General features: G+C 38.8%; 4 protein-coding genes across 8 annotated transcripts; 2 read left to right on the forward strand and 2 right to left on the reverse strand.

The window, feature by feature from the left end:
- Positions 1–83: 83 nt before the first annotated feature.
- On the reverse strand, positions 84–1327 carry LOC145897994 (3 beta-hydroxysteroid dehydrogenase/Delta 5-->4-isomerase type 4-like). The gene is made up of 4 exons (XM_082986447.1): positions 1211–1327; positions 605–766; positions 468–547; positions 84–312 (listed from the first exon to the last, which is right to left on the reverse strand). The coding sequence occupies exons 1-4, from the start codon at positions 1325–1327 to the stop codon at positions 180–182; spliced, it is 492 nt and encodes a 163-aa protein (XP_082842573.1). The 3' UTR covers positions 84–179.
- A 3793-nt stretch (positions 1328–5120) lies between these two features.
- LOC145899563 (uncharacterized) lies at positions 5121–5639 on the forward strand. The gene is made up of 2 exons (XM_082988406.1): positions 5121–5370; positions 5506–5639. The coding sequence occupies exons 1-2, from the start codon at positions 5127–5129 to the stop codon at positions 5580–5582; spliced, it is 321 nt and encodes a 106-aa protein (XP_082844532.1). The 5' UTR covers positions 5121–5126; the 3' UTR covers positions 5583–5639.
- A 3599-nt stretch (positions 5640–9238) lies between these two features.
- On the forward strand, positions 9239–9743 carry LOC145899485 (uncharacterized). The gene is made up of 2 exons (XM_082988280.1): positions 9239–9476; positions 9613–9743. The coding sequence occupies exons 1-2, from the start codon at positions 9248–9250 to the stop codon at positions 9687–9689; spliced, it is 306 nt and encodes a 101-aa protein (XP_082844406.1). The 5' UTR covers positions 9239–9247; the 3' UTR covers positions 9690–9743.
- Positions 9744–12280: 2537 nt separating this feature from the next.
- LOC145898605 (gem-associated protein 7-like) lies at positions 12281–15230 on the reverse strand. 5 transcript variants are annotated; one of them, XR_014402437.1, is made up of 5 exons: positions 15090–15230; positions 14825–15033; positions 14123–14318; positions 13563–13606; positions 12281–12518 (listed from the first exon to the last, which is right to left on the reverse strand). XR_014402437.1 is itself a non-coding variant. In XM_082987123.1 (5 exons), exons 2-5 carry the CDS (start codon positions 14913–14915, stop codon positions 12509–12511), a joined length of 225 nt encoding a protein of 74 aa, XP_082843249.1. In that variant the 5' UTR covers positions 14916–15033; positions 15090–15230; the 3' UTR covers positions 12281–12508. The 5 variants fall into 5 exon arrangements, 3 of the variants coding, with proteins under 3 accessions (XP_082843249.1, XP_082843246.1, XP_082843247.1); XR_014402436.1 differs by having other exon boundaries at positions 12281–12989; XM_082987123.1 differs by having other exon boundaries at positions 14239–14318.
- Positions 15231–15569: the final 339 nt, after the last annotated feature.

Consider the following 15569-nt stretch of genomic DNA (forward strand, 5'->3'; position numbering starts at 1 on the left):
GCGGTAATCGATGTTTACTCATGGTTACGATATAGCATACATATCATATTTATATCACAACCGTTGACATTTTTAGATAGGTGAAAGATTAACTTCGAGCAGGGATACGTCACAAAACAAAATTTACTTTTCCACTGTTTATCATCGTATACCATCCGATTCAATTTTCTATCACACGATTATTTTTGAGCATTTTCCTCCAAAACCCGATCTATAAATTTTCTCGTGGAAGCTCGAGATTCCTCCCAAGAACGTAGAGGTTTGTATTCAAAATTCCTTTGAAACTTTTGGTTTGTCGTCATACGAATATCTCTTCCAAATGTAGCATATATCCATTACCTGCATGAACTTCGTTCCCAAGACCGAGAAGCACAGACAAAATTTACAATATACACGATAGAAATAATTAACCAGTAGGGTACTATTGGTTCCGGTGGATAATTTTGTAACCTTGGTGCATAAAAAACTGTTCATTAAGACGGGGATGTGACATTTGAGGTGTTTCATCACCAATAAAAGAAGCATGGCCACCCAAACCTTCCTTCATCTGTGATAACAAAATTGATTAAAGAATGATCAAGCGGGTATTAAACATTTGTTTCACTTGTAGCCAAGCCACATTATCTATGTGCATTCTTGATTGCAGGTAGGAGGGGTCAACAACTGATCGAATGTTCTTGGACCTTACGGCGAGAATGAAATTTTTGAGAACTTGATCATTTCCTCCATAAAATCCAGGCGGTCGCAATGCACATATTACCAAGGTCTTGGCACAAAACATGTCGAGATTCTACGTAATATTCGGCATGTGTAAAGAATACTAATGTTTTTTTTCATTGGAACAGGATTCTTCAAAGAGGGAGAATCTAAGTATTTGTTTAGTTGGGGGCTATTTTCCGTATAGGGTTCGGCATAAAAGGATGCTGTACATTTGTACTATAATACTTGGGCGTATTGTTTTTATCGTCAGAATTGAGCATTTGCATAACTAGGAAAAATGGGCGATTGGGCAAAAAAGATTAAGACTACCTGAGCAAGTACAAGAATTGTCCAACTACCGGAATGGCGAGAGCCACAAAAATTTACTTAAATGTGTTGATCGCAATGTGGTGCCCAACATTTCATTCAGGGATATTGATACACAGTTGACATTTTACGATTTTTCTTCAAATAAAATGAACTGTGTTGTTCTTTAGTGTTTGTACGTCACCTTTTTGTTTTTAAGTGTTTGTCCATGTGCATCCAAAACAATCTTTTCCGCTTGTGAATTAGTTTCTTTACGGAGACTTTCTTTTCGAATCATAATATTCTGTGTCTTCGTTACCATTTATAAACGGGTCCCGGTTGGAGTAAGAACCATCAACGTGAGTAGAACTAGTGTAGACGAGAACTTTATTTCCGATGCAAGATTCGATCACTTTCATTGTCCTTGTAAAAATTGATTCCGATCGCAATTAAAATATGACTTTACGATAAAAGTAAAATATATGCGAGTCATGTATCTGTGTGGAGGAGCGAGGAAAATTACCATCGACATTAATATTTCAAACAAGTTGAAAGTCTTTTCGGTTGTAAATGTCTATACAACAAGCCATGTGAAAAACCACGTTGACGCCATTTAATGCAGATTGCAGCTGTGACATGTCTGTAACACTTCCTTCTATCCGTTCAACATCAATATCTGCATCTGTAATCAGACAAAAGAAAATAGTGCTTTAAACCTTTGTTTGCAAAACAGTAGAAGTACCGTTTAGATACCACTTATGAAGTGGACAATGGAACTGAACGATCGTCCCATGAAGTTTTTTTCGAAGCCCGTGGAGCGCCCCCACGTGGATGAAAACTAACGGCGCATTGTACGGCGGGGGGAGTTTGATAGGAGAAGCTGGTGACAAATACCACAAAGCTTGGGCTCTTTTTTTCGCAAGGTCAGCGGTTATGAAAACTATGAATACATTTATGTGGTTTTGTTGTTCACACAAACCGTTTTAATTTATTTATCAGAATTGCTCTTCTGGCCCTTAAGTTTCCAAAGTTTTATTTGAAACCGACGTTTCGTCCGCCGTCCGGTGAGAATTCCTCAGGGTTATATCAACAATAATGCATCAAGCGCTTAAACACTAAAAACGCAACAAAAACGTAAGAAAAACACAAGAAAAAGGGAGTGGATAACATTGGCACCGCTTGTATCGTCACCTGACCAGGTGCGTAGCGGAGCGTAGCACTTACAACAAGTTGATGTAAACCGCTTGAAAGTACAAACATTGCTCCGTGTCATTCACGCAATGGTCGTTCTTGTGAATGTGGAGTGTTTCCAGGAATAGACGCTTTGTGAGGTCCTCCTCAATCTCTAGAACTCGGACCTCGTCAAAGTTACTCGGTGGCCGAGTGTGGCAGCGTGTTTCGCCATTGCTGTCTTCTGGCCATTCTTCGCTGCAACGTCGCGGCGATTGTCTTTTAACCGAGTCAGTAATGATCTTCCGGTATCGCCGATATATGCTCCACTGCAGTCCTTACACAGAATATAATAAACAAAGCCTTTGGGTTGGGCCGTACCCTTCTTGATAGGGTGTGACACCATCCTGCCCAGTGTTCTTTGTGTAGATCGCAATACCATAGTCCAACATCATACGCTTTAGTTTTTTTGAGGGGTCGAAAAACATAGAAATCAAATGGCAAACGACCGGAACATAAAGCACGTGGGCTTCCTGGACGAACACGAAAGCACAATAACATTGGTGATACTGAACACTGATGATCAAGCTTTGAATGACGTAATCCGCGACGAGGATATGGGTGCATCCAAAGTCCATACAAACCTGTGTCTGGTTTTCTGCCAGTTAAAATGTTGTGAAGTGAAACATGTTTCCGAACGTTTTGGTTTGATTTTCGGATTTGAATGGCAAATTTAGCGATATTTGATGGCTTAGTTTCTTTGAACACAGTTTCATCCACCTTTGCCGTGTTAGTGTTTTGATTGTGACAAACCGTCTGTTCAAACAAGACTGAATAAAATTAACACAGACAGACCTCTGTTGCAAATGTTAATTGTGTATTTTAACACATACATGCGTACGGATGTGACACGTTGTCAGGTTTAGTGTGTTTTCACTTAATACGGAAAGAAAAGTTTGAGCGTATTGTTTGCGCAAAAAATGTCCTTACAAATTATTTTTTGCGCCAAGCAGTAGAAGATGGTGCATAGGCGTTCAAACATATGCAAGAAATTTTCTTGAAGCAAAGATGTCAAATGCCCTTCAGTAAGCCGTCGGCTGCTCGACAAAAGAGGAAACCCAATCTCCGTGGCAGAATAACAAATGTGCGTTTTGCATCCATTTTCTTGGATTCCAATAGTCGTTTGACAACAGTTGTCAGTTCTAATGAACCCTTCTGCTATTATGAGTTTCTTTCAAGCAAGTCGCTTTTCTTATTGTTGTTTGCGTTTATCTGGCAGACGAACGTACGGCCTTTTAAGAGTCTTTAGGAGAAGTATTTTGACACATTGTCAGGGTGGAAACAGGCGTTTTTAAAGCCTTTGCTGATGGGTTTTGTCCACACAATTAACCATGGCGATCGTTGTGAAGGCAGAATGAGATATTTTCGTCGTTTGTTGACTTGTTGTCAAACTTCATTGTTTTCTGTTCGTAAAAGCACAGGATATCATTCTGCAAAGAAAAAAATATCTGTGCATACTGTGGCAAAATACAATACACTGCCGCAGCACGAGCTTATGATTGAGCTGCCAAAATTTATCCGTCGAGACGATTTTGGTCGACAAACCCGTAAGTTCATATCCACTATTTTACTGAGTAAAAATAATAGACGGCTTATTGCCTTTTTTCCCGAAATCTTAATATTGAATTTGGCCCAGGCCAGTTCTCTGAAACCGTTTTATCCAAATACAAGATGACACGATTCAACTCAATACGTGTAAATTATGACGTCCAACTGTGGTGGCGTCAATAGTCAAAACTGCAAAAAAATACAAAACTGCAGAAAAAGTAAATAAATATGAATGCGTAAATGGTGAACAAGCAAGAGCTTGCATTATAGGGTTGTCCAACAGTTGAAACCCGATGACAGATAGTTGGTTAAGACGATTCTCACACTTCTATTTCCATAATGGATTTCAATGAATCTGCAGCTGATCCCGACCACCTTCAACTTAAACCATTACTTTTGGACAATCCTCGGGGTGATGAAGTCTGTCGATTAATGTAAAAGAAAGGAGTTGGCTTTTGCGCTTTGATAGGTTTTGCTTTGGCCAACACGACCTGGTGACTATCTGACGTCAAATATGCGGCTTGTCACAACCAATTACCTCCCATTGCGACTGGATGCAATCCAATGGCATTCACATGGGCTCCTGTGTCCAAATAACCCTTATGATTTTATCGGTGGCCATGCCACCTTATGAATCACGCTTATTGATGCGCGTAAGTAACTGTGCGGGCAAAATAAAAAGAAAAACTCAGGCAATCTTTTTCATCTATTTGACATTATGTGACAATTAAGTTTATTGTGCTGTGCATTGAAAGATCGCGAAAAGACAATAGGTTCAACAAGACTTTGAATTTGTCATAGTGGAAACAGAAATCTCCGTTTCCAGGAGGGGAAAATAAGACAGGTTTCCTCTTTGTAAGCTTATTGTCTGTAAGTTTATAAATAATAAATTTTTCACCAAAGGGGCAGTGCGGCCTTGGAAGGTTTGCAATGCAACAAATAAACTTTTGTCTGCATTGCGTAGAATTCGATTAGACACGAAGGTTTGCCACCAGCAAATGGAACACAAGTTCCTTGTGTTGGCACTTGACACCCCAGTGAAGTATTTTATATTGAAAACGCAAAAAAATATGAGTTTTTAGTGTCGTATTGCTGTCCGTATTACTGTCTGTCAAAAAATGTAAAAAAAATGGAGCCTTTTTTGTAAAAAATCTTGCCAAGTTTTTGTGGTAAAAAAGCTTAATGATGATTAAGACACTCGTAGGGAAAGAAAACCCAACGCAGGGTCAGTAAAAAATTGAAACATGTCGTGGATCAAAAACTTCTATGGGTCCCATGGCATCTATACAGGCAATTGGTTTATTCGTGGACCTTTGTGTGTTTTTTAGGTTGAGAAATCAAAAATGAACAAATCGCTTTGCTTGATTTTGCTACTGGCCTGCCTGCTGTTGGTCGACACCGATGCAACATGGATACGTCGTATACGCCGCATCCGCATCTTTCGTCGCCGCAGCCCCGTCTATCGTCGCCGCAGCCCCGTCTATCGTCGCCGCAGCCCCGTCTATCGTCGCCGCAGCCGAGCAGACAACGATCTCTTTGACGAAGACGTTGCTGATGAACAGGAAATGCCAATGGACGATGTGGAGGGTAAGTTTAGAATTGTAGAGTCTGCTACATGTTAATTAAAATCCAAACTTTAACGATCCGAGCGATTTTAATTTTTCATGCGGTGGTAAATCATGGACTAAAATATGTTTCAAATGGTGTATTGTGTTGTAAAAGACGCAGGGTTCTTCCCAACAGAGAATGAAGATATGATTCAAGAAACAGATATGAGTGAAATTATGCCACAAGAATAATTTGGTGCCGCTTTCGCAAATTGATCGAATTACAATAAAATTCCTTCATTCACTTTATTTCGTGACCTCTGTTGTGAGTCGACCGAGCAACCACTTTATGGCTTTCACTGCTTCAGAATATAAGAATACAGAATATTTTAAAAAGAGAAAACACAAGCAAACAAATACACATTAAAGCATCAATGTATTTGAAGAGAAATATATCATTATAAACATTTTTATAAATCACACTTATTGTTCATGTACGCACATAACTGTGCGAGCAAAATATAATAAAAATCTTGGGCAATCTTTCTCCTCTATTCCACATTAAATGACAATCAAATTTAATGTGCTGTAATTCCTCTGCATCAAAAGATCACCAAAAGACAATAGGTTTAACAAGTCTTTAGATTTCTTGTAATATTTGAAACACAAATCTCCGTTTTTTCAAAAGCGCACAATAAGACAGGTTTCCTCTTCATAAGAATTGACATTTTATTCAGCAGACAGCCGCCGAAATCTCTTCCATTGAAGCTTTTTGTCTGTAAGTCTATATATAATGATTTCTTCACCAAAGGGGCAGGACAGACTTCAAAGGTTTGCAATGCAACAAATAAACTGTTGTCTGCATTGCACAGAATTCGATTAGACATAAAGGTTTGCCACCAGCAAGTGGAACACAAGTTCCTTGTGTTGGTCACCCCAGTGAAATATTTTCTGTTGAAAACACAATAAAAATATGTGTTTTTAGCGTCACAAACCGCTTGAAAGTACAGACATTGCTCCGTGTCATTCACGCAATGGTCGTTGTTGTGAATGTGGAGTGTTTCCAGGAATAGACGTTTTCTGAGGTCCTCCTCAATCTCTAGAACTCGGACCTCGTCAAAGTTACTCGGTGGCCGAGTGTGGCAGCGTGTTTCGCCAGTGCTGTCCTCTGGCTATTATTCGCTGCAACGTCGCGGCGATGCTCTTTTAACCGAGTCTGCAATGATCTTCCGGTTTCGCCGATATATGCTCCACTGCAGTCCTTACACGAAATGTAATACACAACGCCTTTGGGTTGGGCCGTACCCTTCTTGATAGGGTGTGACACCATCCTGCCCAGTGTTCTTTGTGGCTTTGTGTAGACCGCAACACCATAGTCCAACATCATACGCCTTAATTTTTTTTAAGGGTCGAAAAGGATAGAAATTAAGGGGCAAACGACCGGAGCATAAAGCACGTGGGCTTCCTGGATGAACACAAAAGCACAATTACATAGGTGATACTGAACACTGATGATCAAGCTTTGAATGTCGTAATCCGCGATGACAATATGGGTAATGTCCGCTCACAGATGCCTCCAAAGTCCATACAAACCTACGTCTGGTTTTCTGCCAGTTAAAATGCTGTGAATTGAAACATGTTTCCACACGGTTCGGTTTGATTTTCGGATTTGAATGGCAAATTTAACGATATTTAATGCTCAGTTTCTTTGAACACAGTTTCATCCACCTTTGCCGTGTTAGTGTTTTGCTTGTGGCATACCGTCTGTTCAAACAAGACTGAATAAAATTAACACAGACAGACCTCTGTTGCAAATGTTAATTGTATATTTTAACACATAGATGTGTACGAACGTGACACGTTATCAGGTTTAGTGTGTTTTCACTTAATACGGAAAGAAAAGTTTGAGCGTATTGATTGCGCAAAAAATGTCCTTACAAATTATTTTTTGCGCCAAGCAGTAGAAGATGGTGCATAGGCGTTCAAACATATGCAAGAAATTTTCTTGAAGGAAAGATGTCAAATGCCCTTCAGTAAGCCGTCGGCTGCTCGACAAAAGAGGAAACCCAATCTCCGTGGCAGAATAACAAATGTGCGTTTTGCATCCATACGTTTTTGACGATTTTCTTGGATTCCAATAGTCGTTTGACAACAGTTGTCAGTTCTAATGAACCCTTCTGCTATTATGAGTTTCTTTTCAGGCAAGTCGCCTTTCTTATTGTTGTTTGTTGTTTTTCTGGCAGACGAACGTATGGGCGTTTTAAGAGTCTATAGGAGAAGTATTTTGACACATTGTCAGGGTGGAAACAGGCGTTTTTGAAGCCTTTACTGATGGGTTTTATCCACACAATTAACCATCGCGATCGTTGTGAAGACAGAATGAGATATTTCCGTCGTTTGTTGACTTGTTGTCAAACTCCATTGCCTTCTGTTCGTAAAAGCACAGGATATCATTCTGCTAAGAAAAAAATATCTGTGCATACTGTGGCAAAATACAATACATTGCCGCCGCAGCACGAGCTTATGATTGAGCTGCCAAACTTTATCCGTCGAGACGATTTTGATCGACAAACCCGTACGTTCATATCCACTATTTTTCTGCGTGAAAAATAATAGACGGCTTATTGCTTTTTTCCCGAAATCTTACTATGGAATTTGGCCCAGGCCACTTCTCTGAAACCGTTATATCCAAATACAAGATGACACGATTCAACTCAATACGTGTAAAGTATGACGTTCAATTGTAGTGACGTCAAAACTGCAGAATATGTCTGTAAGTCGAAAGTAAAAACTTATGAATGCGTAAATGGTGATCAAGTAATAGTTTGCATTATAAGGTTGTCCAACAGTTGAAACCCGATGACAGATGGTTGATTAAGACGATTCTCACACTTCCATTTCCATAATGGATTTCAGTGAATTTAAAGCGGATCTCGATCACTTCAAAATTAAACCATTACTTTTGGACAATCCTCGGGATGATCAAGTCTGTCGATTAATGTCAAAGTAAAGGCTTTTGCGTTTTAATAGGTTTTGCTTTGGCCAACACGACCTGGTGACCATCTGACGTCATATATGCGCAACCAATTACCTCCCATTGCGACTGGCTGCAATCCAACGGCATTCACAAGGGCTCCTGTGTCCAAATAACCCTTATGATTTAATCGGTGGCCATGCCACTTCATAAATCACATTTATTGTTAAGTATCTCTGCGGGCAATATAAAAAAAACCTTAGGGAATCTTTCTCATCTATTTCACATTGTGTGACAATCAAGTTTATTGTGCTGTGCATTGAATGATCGCGAAAAGACAATAGGTTCAACAAGGCTTTGAATTTGTCATTGTGGAAACATAAATCTCCGTTTTCCAATAAGCGCACAATAAGACAGGTTTCCTCTTTACAAGCTTTTTGTCTTTAAGTCTATAAATAATAAATTTCTTCACCAAAGGGGCAGTGCAGTGTTCGAAGGTTTGCAATGCAACAAATAAAGTTTCGTCTAGATTGCGTATAAGAATTTGATTAGACATGATGGTTTGCCACCAGCAAATGGAACACAAGTTCCTTGTGTTGGTCACTTGAGACCCCAGTGAAATAATTCATGTTTAAAACGCAATAGAAATATGTGTTTCTAGTGTCGTACCTTCTTATCTGTATTATTGCCTGTCAAACAAATACGGATCCGAGCCGTTTAAATACTCTTGCCATGTATTTTAATAAAAAAGCTTAACGATGATTGAGGCACGTATATGTAGGCGTAAAAGGTAACAGGATCGCTGGGAAAGAAAACCCAACGCAGGGTACAAAATGGAAACATGCCGTTGATCAAAATTTCTGTGGGCCCAAATGAATCTGGTCAATGCAGGCAATTGGTTTATTCGTGGACCTTTGTGTGTTTTCAGGTTTAGAAATCAAAAATGAACAAATCGCTTTGGTTGATTTTGCTACTGGCCTGCCTGCTGTTGGTCGATACCGATGCAGTAAGACATCGTCGTCGCCGCCGCCGCCATGTCTATCGTCGCCGATATCACCACTATTACCGTCGATATTACGGGTATCGTCGCCGCCACTACAACCACAGAAGGAGACGCTACTATGACGAAGGCGACGCTGATGAACAGGAAATGCCAGTGGACGATGTGGAGGGTAAGTTTAGAATTGTAGAGTCTGCATGCTACATGTTAATTAAAATCGAAAGTTTAGGAATCCGAGCGATTTTAATTTATCATGCGGTGGTAAACCATGGCTAAACATATGTTTCAAATGGTGTATTGTGTTGTAGAAGACGGGTACTTTCCAACAGAGAACGAAGATATGATTCAAGAAACAGATATGACTGAAATCATGCAACAGGAATAATTTGGTGTCGCTTTTGCAAATTGTTTGAATTACAATAAAACTCCTTCATTCACTTTATTTCATGACTGTGTCAATTGTGAGTCGACCAAGCAACCATTTAATGTCTTTCACTGCTTCAGAATATAAGAATACAGAATAGTTTAACAAGGGAAAAAACGTGCAAACAAAGACACAATAAAGCATCAATGTATATTTAAAGAGAAATATCTCATAATAAACATGACATTTTACAAATCACACTTATTGTTCATGTACGCAAAAAACTGTGCGAGCAAAACATAATAAAAACTTAGGCAATCTTTCTCCTCTATTCCACATTAAATAACAATCAAATTTAATGTGCAGTAATTGCTGTGCATCAAAAGATCACCAAAAGACAATAGGTTTAACAAGTCTTCAGATTTCTTGTCATATTGGAAACATAAATCTCCGTTTTTTCAAAAGCGCACAATAAGACAGGTTTCCTCTTCATAAGAATTGACATTTTATTCAGCAGACAGCAGCCGAAATTGCTTCCATTGAAGCTTTTTGCCTGTAAGTCTATATATAATGATTTCTTCACCAAAGGAGCAGGACAGACTTCAAAGGTTTGCAATGCAACAAATAAACTGTTGTCTGCATTGCACAGAATTCGATTAGACATAAATGTTTGCCACCAGCAAATGGAACACAAGTTCCTTGTGTTGGTCACCTCAGTGAAATATTTTCTGTTGAAAACGCAATAAAAATATGTGTTTTTAGTGTCACATTGCTATCTGCATTACCACCTGTCAAATAAATACGGAACCGAGCCGTTTTTGTAAAAAATCTTGCCGAGTTTTTGTGGTAAAAAAGCCTAATGATGATTAAGACACTCGTAGGGAAAGAAAACCCAATGCAGGGTCAGTACAAAACTGAAACATGCTGTGGATCAAAAACTTCTATGGGTCCCAATGCATCTATATACAGGTGATTGGTTTATTCGTGGACCTTTGTGTGTTTTCAGGTTTAGAAATCAAAAATGAACAAATCGCTTTGGTTGATTTTGCTACTGGCCTGCCTGCTGTTGGTCGACACCGATGCATATTATGGACATCATCGACGCCGCCGAGTCCATCGTCGCCGATATCACCACCATTACCGTCGATATTACGCGTATCGTCGCCGCCACTACAACCACAGAAGGAGACGCCGCTATGACGAAGTCGAAGCTGATGAACAGGAAATGCCAGTGGACGATGTGGAGGGTAAGTTTAGAATTGTAGAGTCTGCTACATGTTAATTAAAATCCAAAGTTTAACGATCCGAGCGAGTTATTTACCATGCGGTGGTAAACCATGGCTAAACATATGTTTTAAATGGTGTATTGTGTTGTAGAAGACGAAGGGTTCTTTCCAACAGAGAATGAAGATATGATTCAAGAAACAGATATGAGTGAAAATATGCCACAGCAATAATTTGGTGTCGCTTTCGCAAATTGAACGGATTACAATAAAATTCCTTCATTTATTTTATTTCATGACTGTGTCACTTATGAGTCGACCGTGCAACAACTTTATGGCTTACACTGCTTCAGAATATAAGAATACAGAATATATTAACTGCAAACAAAACGTGCAAACAAAAACACAGGAAAATACTTTTTATCAAACAAAGTAGATGCGAAATCATAATTCAAACAAACTGTAGCCATTTTAAATAAACCCTAGATCCATTTTATGGTGACATGCTGGTTAATTTACATTTCATGGGTCATAGGCTCAAAAGTATTATTACAAATGCCCTTTTGCCGGTCGTTCGGCTAAAATCCCCCGGGTTGGGGCATATTGTTGCAAATTTTGCACATGGGACCACCAATATAGCTGGGCCCCCGCCCTTTTCGCATTACCCTTAATACTTTATTTGGAATTCTACACAGTGCTCAGCGTATATTAACCGCAGCTGATTAAAAGCATGTTAGTTGAAAATGTTCTGGTCCGAAGTTGAAAACTGTAACGTGCCTTGAACGGGAAGTATATGGTTTGAAAAACTACTCGTGTCACATCAGCCATCAAACATTTATCTGTACGTCAAACAAAGGCAAACGCCGACAGATTGTTGCGAACTTTAGAGGGTGGCGTCCGGACGTATATGCTGGACATATGGTGTCTGGAAAAAAATACGTTATTTTGTTTTATTTAAAACAATTACCACGTTTTGGATGCGCGCTCTCGCATTGTAACAGGGCCAATAAACGTCGCAATTTGCAAAAAAATAAACTGTCATAAAGCAGAATAGAGCAGACAAATTTGTCGGCATTACGCAACTAAGTTGTAGTATCGTCAGATATCACTTCTGTGGCGCCCAACCAAGACAACCACAAGGTTTTCCTCAAATTCGTTTTGAAAATTGATATAGGCACAGCGCACTTGCATAACACCATGGGAACGTCCGGCAGTGGGTGCTGTTGGTGGCTCACGCAAATTCTTGTTGAGTTTGTTTCCAATACGAAAATGAATGCTTCTCTGTAACCTCGACACTTTGCGAGAAAAATATTAAAACAAACCGCTTCTGCCACATGGTTATATCATTTTTATTAAATCACATATTTCAGCTCAAGGCAATATGTGCGACAAAACTATAGTTTGTCTTATACGACAATCCAGTATGAAGTTTTTCAGGAACGAAGTGGCAGCGTGGAAGCAGACGTCTCAAGACGGATAAGCGTGTCTCCTCTTTGATAATTGTTCACCGAGCGAAGCGATCATCCTTCCAACTTATGGCGACAGTTTATTCACCAGTCAGGAGACAGGGTTGAAGTCTTCTGTCACAACTGCTTTTTGGCCATACTTTGTTTTGCATCAAACGTGTCTATAAATAAGAGATGGTTGTTTGGCGTTGCCATAGCTGGATTTCCAACTTTCTACGTTGAAGGTAGGTTCTGACTGAAGCACCATCACTTTTCTGCTTACTTTTATAATTGGCAAAATTTAATCGCTGGGGGAGGTTTGAAATCGAGACTTTTTTGCTTTGTTGGCAAGAAAATTAAAGTCATCCAGGCGGAGTAAACGCACAAGCGTCATGAGAAAACAACGTATTTGGTACGATTTATTTCATCGTGGCCCCATTTCTGTGTTCAGGTCTGCAAAGCAACAATGAACAAATCGTTCTTGCTGATTTTGGCACTGCTGTGCCTGCTGCTTGTTGACACAGAGGCAGGGAGACGTCGTCGTCGTCGCCGCTACTACTATCGCCGTCGCCGGTATTACTACTACAGAAGACGACGCTACTATTATCACCACTGCTATGATGCTGAAGACCAGGAACAACCAGTTGACGACGCTGAAGGTGGGTATTGAAGGTTAAAGAACTCGAATTTAATAAAACTTTTGAAAATACACGCGTATGTTGCATGAGGTAAAATGTTGATTTCGCACCAAATAACGATACAGACGAATCCAGTTCATGTTCAATTTCGCACGCATTTCTCCAAATTTAACGGAATATGCAAATATTCGAGACCAGAACAAATCGAGGTGCAACGAAAACCACGTATACTGTTTTTGATTAAAATTGTCAAACAATTAGGTTGTTGTCAGAGGTGCACATCATGCTATTAACCTTGTGCGAAATATTATGCTAAGAACGTGGCTGTCGTTGAAGTAACCTCATCATCTGTTCTTACGCAATATATGCCTTACATATTTTGAGTGAATTGGCATATGCCACTAAAATTCAATGCAATTAACTGGGTTTTGCAAATAACTGGATCCGTTGGTATTACGTATGTAGCAAGTCCCTACTTCGAAAATCAATTACATGGACCTACATTTACCAATATTTTTTTTTCAGAAAATCAAGAATATTTTCCAGAGGAGAGCGAAAATATTGTCCAAGAAAACAACCAGAACGAACCTACACCCGACGAGTGAAATTTGTTTTGCTTGGTGGAAGTTGATCTGAAATAAAATCTTGTGTAAAATTTTGTTTTGAACATTTTCTTGAGAGAGTGTTTTCTCTATGAGGAAAGCACTTTGGGGTGTTTATTGTGTTTAGTCCTGAATAGAAAACCACAAAATAAGCATTGATCAAAATACATACACCGTAATTGTGACACATTGCACTGGTCCATTAAAGGGACATAATTAAACATAAACATGTCAATACACTATTTTTTTAACTTTAATAACACAACGCATATGCAAAATTCTTTTTGTCAGACAAATCGAAATTCAGCTATCAGGAACAACACAAATAGGGACCTATTATAATAGCTACAATATATTTTAGGTATATAATATATATTAAACAGAAAGTTAAGAAGCAATTTATGGTGATACACCTCTTACAAACATGGATATAAAAGGCAGCATAATTAGTGAGCAAATACTCTGCCATTTTTAGGTTTACTGATGTTGTTTTTAGCAAAACTTCAAAGAAAATGCTGTGTTATATTATAAATATAACATATATACCTGTTTAAATAGGAAAATATTCATTCAAGGTCTAAGGAAAATGATATTATGTCTGATGTTCGTAATACAGCCTGTTTTAGCACACCAGATGGTGTTTCCAAGTTGGTGACAAGCACCTGCAGTTGTTCGCTGTCAACAGCGGAGAAAATTCCTTTCACAGTTGTGTTCTCATGCAGTCTAAATGTCACCGGCTTGTCTGTGATAAAACAATGTCGTTTTTGCAGTGATACAAAAACTACACATGCCCTGCTTGTGCCTAGTTTGATTTCAGTGGTTTATATGGTCACATAATTGTATGTGTAATAAATTACTTTGTCACTCTTATCTAACACATTGCACATTCTGGAAAATCATTCCATTTGGGCAAAGGACCAAACACGTAATTGATGCTAAAAATCCCCTTTTTTAGGCAAAACAGTTTCTGTTAGTACTTCTTGCTAAAACATTTTATATCACTGCACTATAGTCAGGAATACCATCAGCTAAGGAGAGAAAAATAATGCATTTTAATGGCAAAATTAGAATTATTTTAGAATCTTTGCCGGATTTGGAAGGACATCGTGTTGTGTTCATATTAATTGATGTCCTTTTTTGAACACGAAGCAAGGTGTGGATGGCATGGGCTGCTTACAGTATGCTCATATGCCAAATGCCATGTACTTACTACACACAGACACAGTTTTTAATGTTTGCCTGGCTCACCAATTGCGAACAACAAAGATTTCAAAAAATTTTCCCTCAGATCTGCATTTAGTGCTTGCTCTTCTTCTTCAGTCAAAATAGTTGAATCCATTGCCAAAAATCCTCAGGTAAGAATTGAAATTTACTTCGCGTTTCTTGAAGTAGCAATTAAGTCCGTTCCTGTAACAGGGATAGTCCCAATATTGCATGTTCGACTTCACTGATTTTTTCTGAAAAAATGGATTTATTTGGAGACAGCAAACCCACAAATCATTTTTTAGCATACCGTACATGTGATTGTCGTTTGTTATTTTTTTTGCGTACCCAAGATCATGAATATGTTTGTAGTATTACGTCATAAGTATTTAATTGTTTAATATACTTGGTTGGAATAATCACGCGATAGTTTTCTTTTCCAACGTGAGCTGAGCAACGCAGATGTTTCAATGAAAGTGAAATTCTAACACTGCGTAGCCACAATAAACCTTTTGACCTTTCATTAAGTTGGAAACGTGAGGTCTATCATATGCATGGTGCATTTAAAGACGTCAAACGTTTTAAAACGTAAATAAAAGCCCGACGAAACATTCTTACACAGTAAATACTGATTGGCCAGCAAAATGCCTAAAAATACAATTTCTTTGCCAATAGCCAGAGAACAATGCCCATTGTTATTATAATGTAATCGTGCAGCCTAACAATAAGAGTTTTCTGGTTGCTGCAAGGTATGTAAACCTATTTTAACTGTAATATGTGCTAAGGTTCA

Source organism: Ascidia mentula, chromosome 4 (genome assembly GCF_947561715.1).
Source record: "Ascidia mentula chromosome 4, kaAscMent1.1, whole genome shotgun sequence".
Taxonomy (NCBI): Eukaryota; Metazoa; Chordata; class Ascidiacea; order Phlebobranchia; family Ascidiidae; genus Ascidia; species Ascidia mentula.

Excerpts from the sequence above, each read along its gene's own strand:
- LOC145897994 (XM_082986447.1), bottom strand. The coding sequence starts at position 1,327 with ATGGTAACGAAGACACAGAATATTATGATTCGAAAAGAAAGTCTCCGT. Across the intron at positions 548-604 it reads ATAATGTGGCTTGGCTACAA|ATGAAGGAAGGTTTGGGTGG; the intron begins GTGAAACAAATG and ends TTGTTATCACAG. Across the intron at positions 313-467 it reads CATCCCCGTCTTAATGAACA|AGATATTCGTATGACGACAA; the intron begins GTTTTTTATGCA and ends TACATTTGGAAG.
- LOC145899563 (XM_082988406.1), top strand. The coding sequence starts at position 5,127 with ATGAACAAATCGCTTTGCTTGATTTTGCTACTGGCCTGCCTGCTGTTG. Across the intron at positions 5,371-5,505 it reads GCCAATGGACGATGTGGAGG|ACGCAGGGTTCTTCCCAACA; the intron begins GTAAGTTTAGAA and ends GTGTTGTAAAAG.
- LOC145899485 (XM_082988280.1), top strand. The coding sequence starts at position 9,248 with ATGAACAAATCGCTTTGGTTGATTTTGCTACTGGCCTGCCTGCTGTTG. Across the intron at positions 9,477-9,612 it reads GCCAGTGGACGATGTGGAGG|AAGACGGGTACTTTCCAACA; the intron begins GTAAGTTTAGAA and ends ATTGTGTTGTAG.
- LOC145898605 (XM_082987120.1), bottom strand. The coding sequence starts at position 14,915 with ATGGATTCAACTATTTTGACTGAAGAAGAAGAGCAAGCACTAAATGCA. Across the intron at positions 14,319-14,824 it reads ATCTTTGTTGTTCGCAATTG|ACAAGCCGGTGACATTTAGA; the intron begins GTGAGCCAGGCA and ends GTTTTATCACAG. Across the intron at positions 13,607-14,238 it reads TTGACAGCGAACAACTGCAG|ATCAACTTCCACCAAGCAAA; the intron begins GTGCTTGTCACC and ends ATTTTATTTCAG.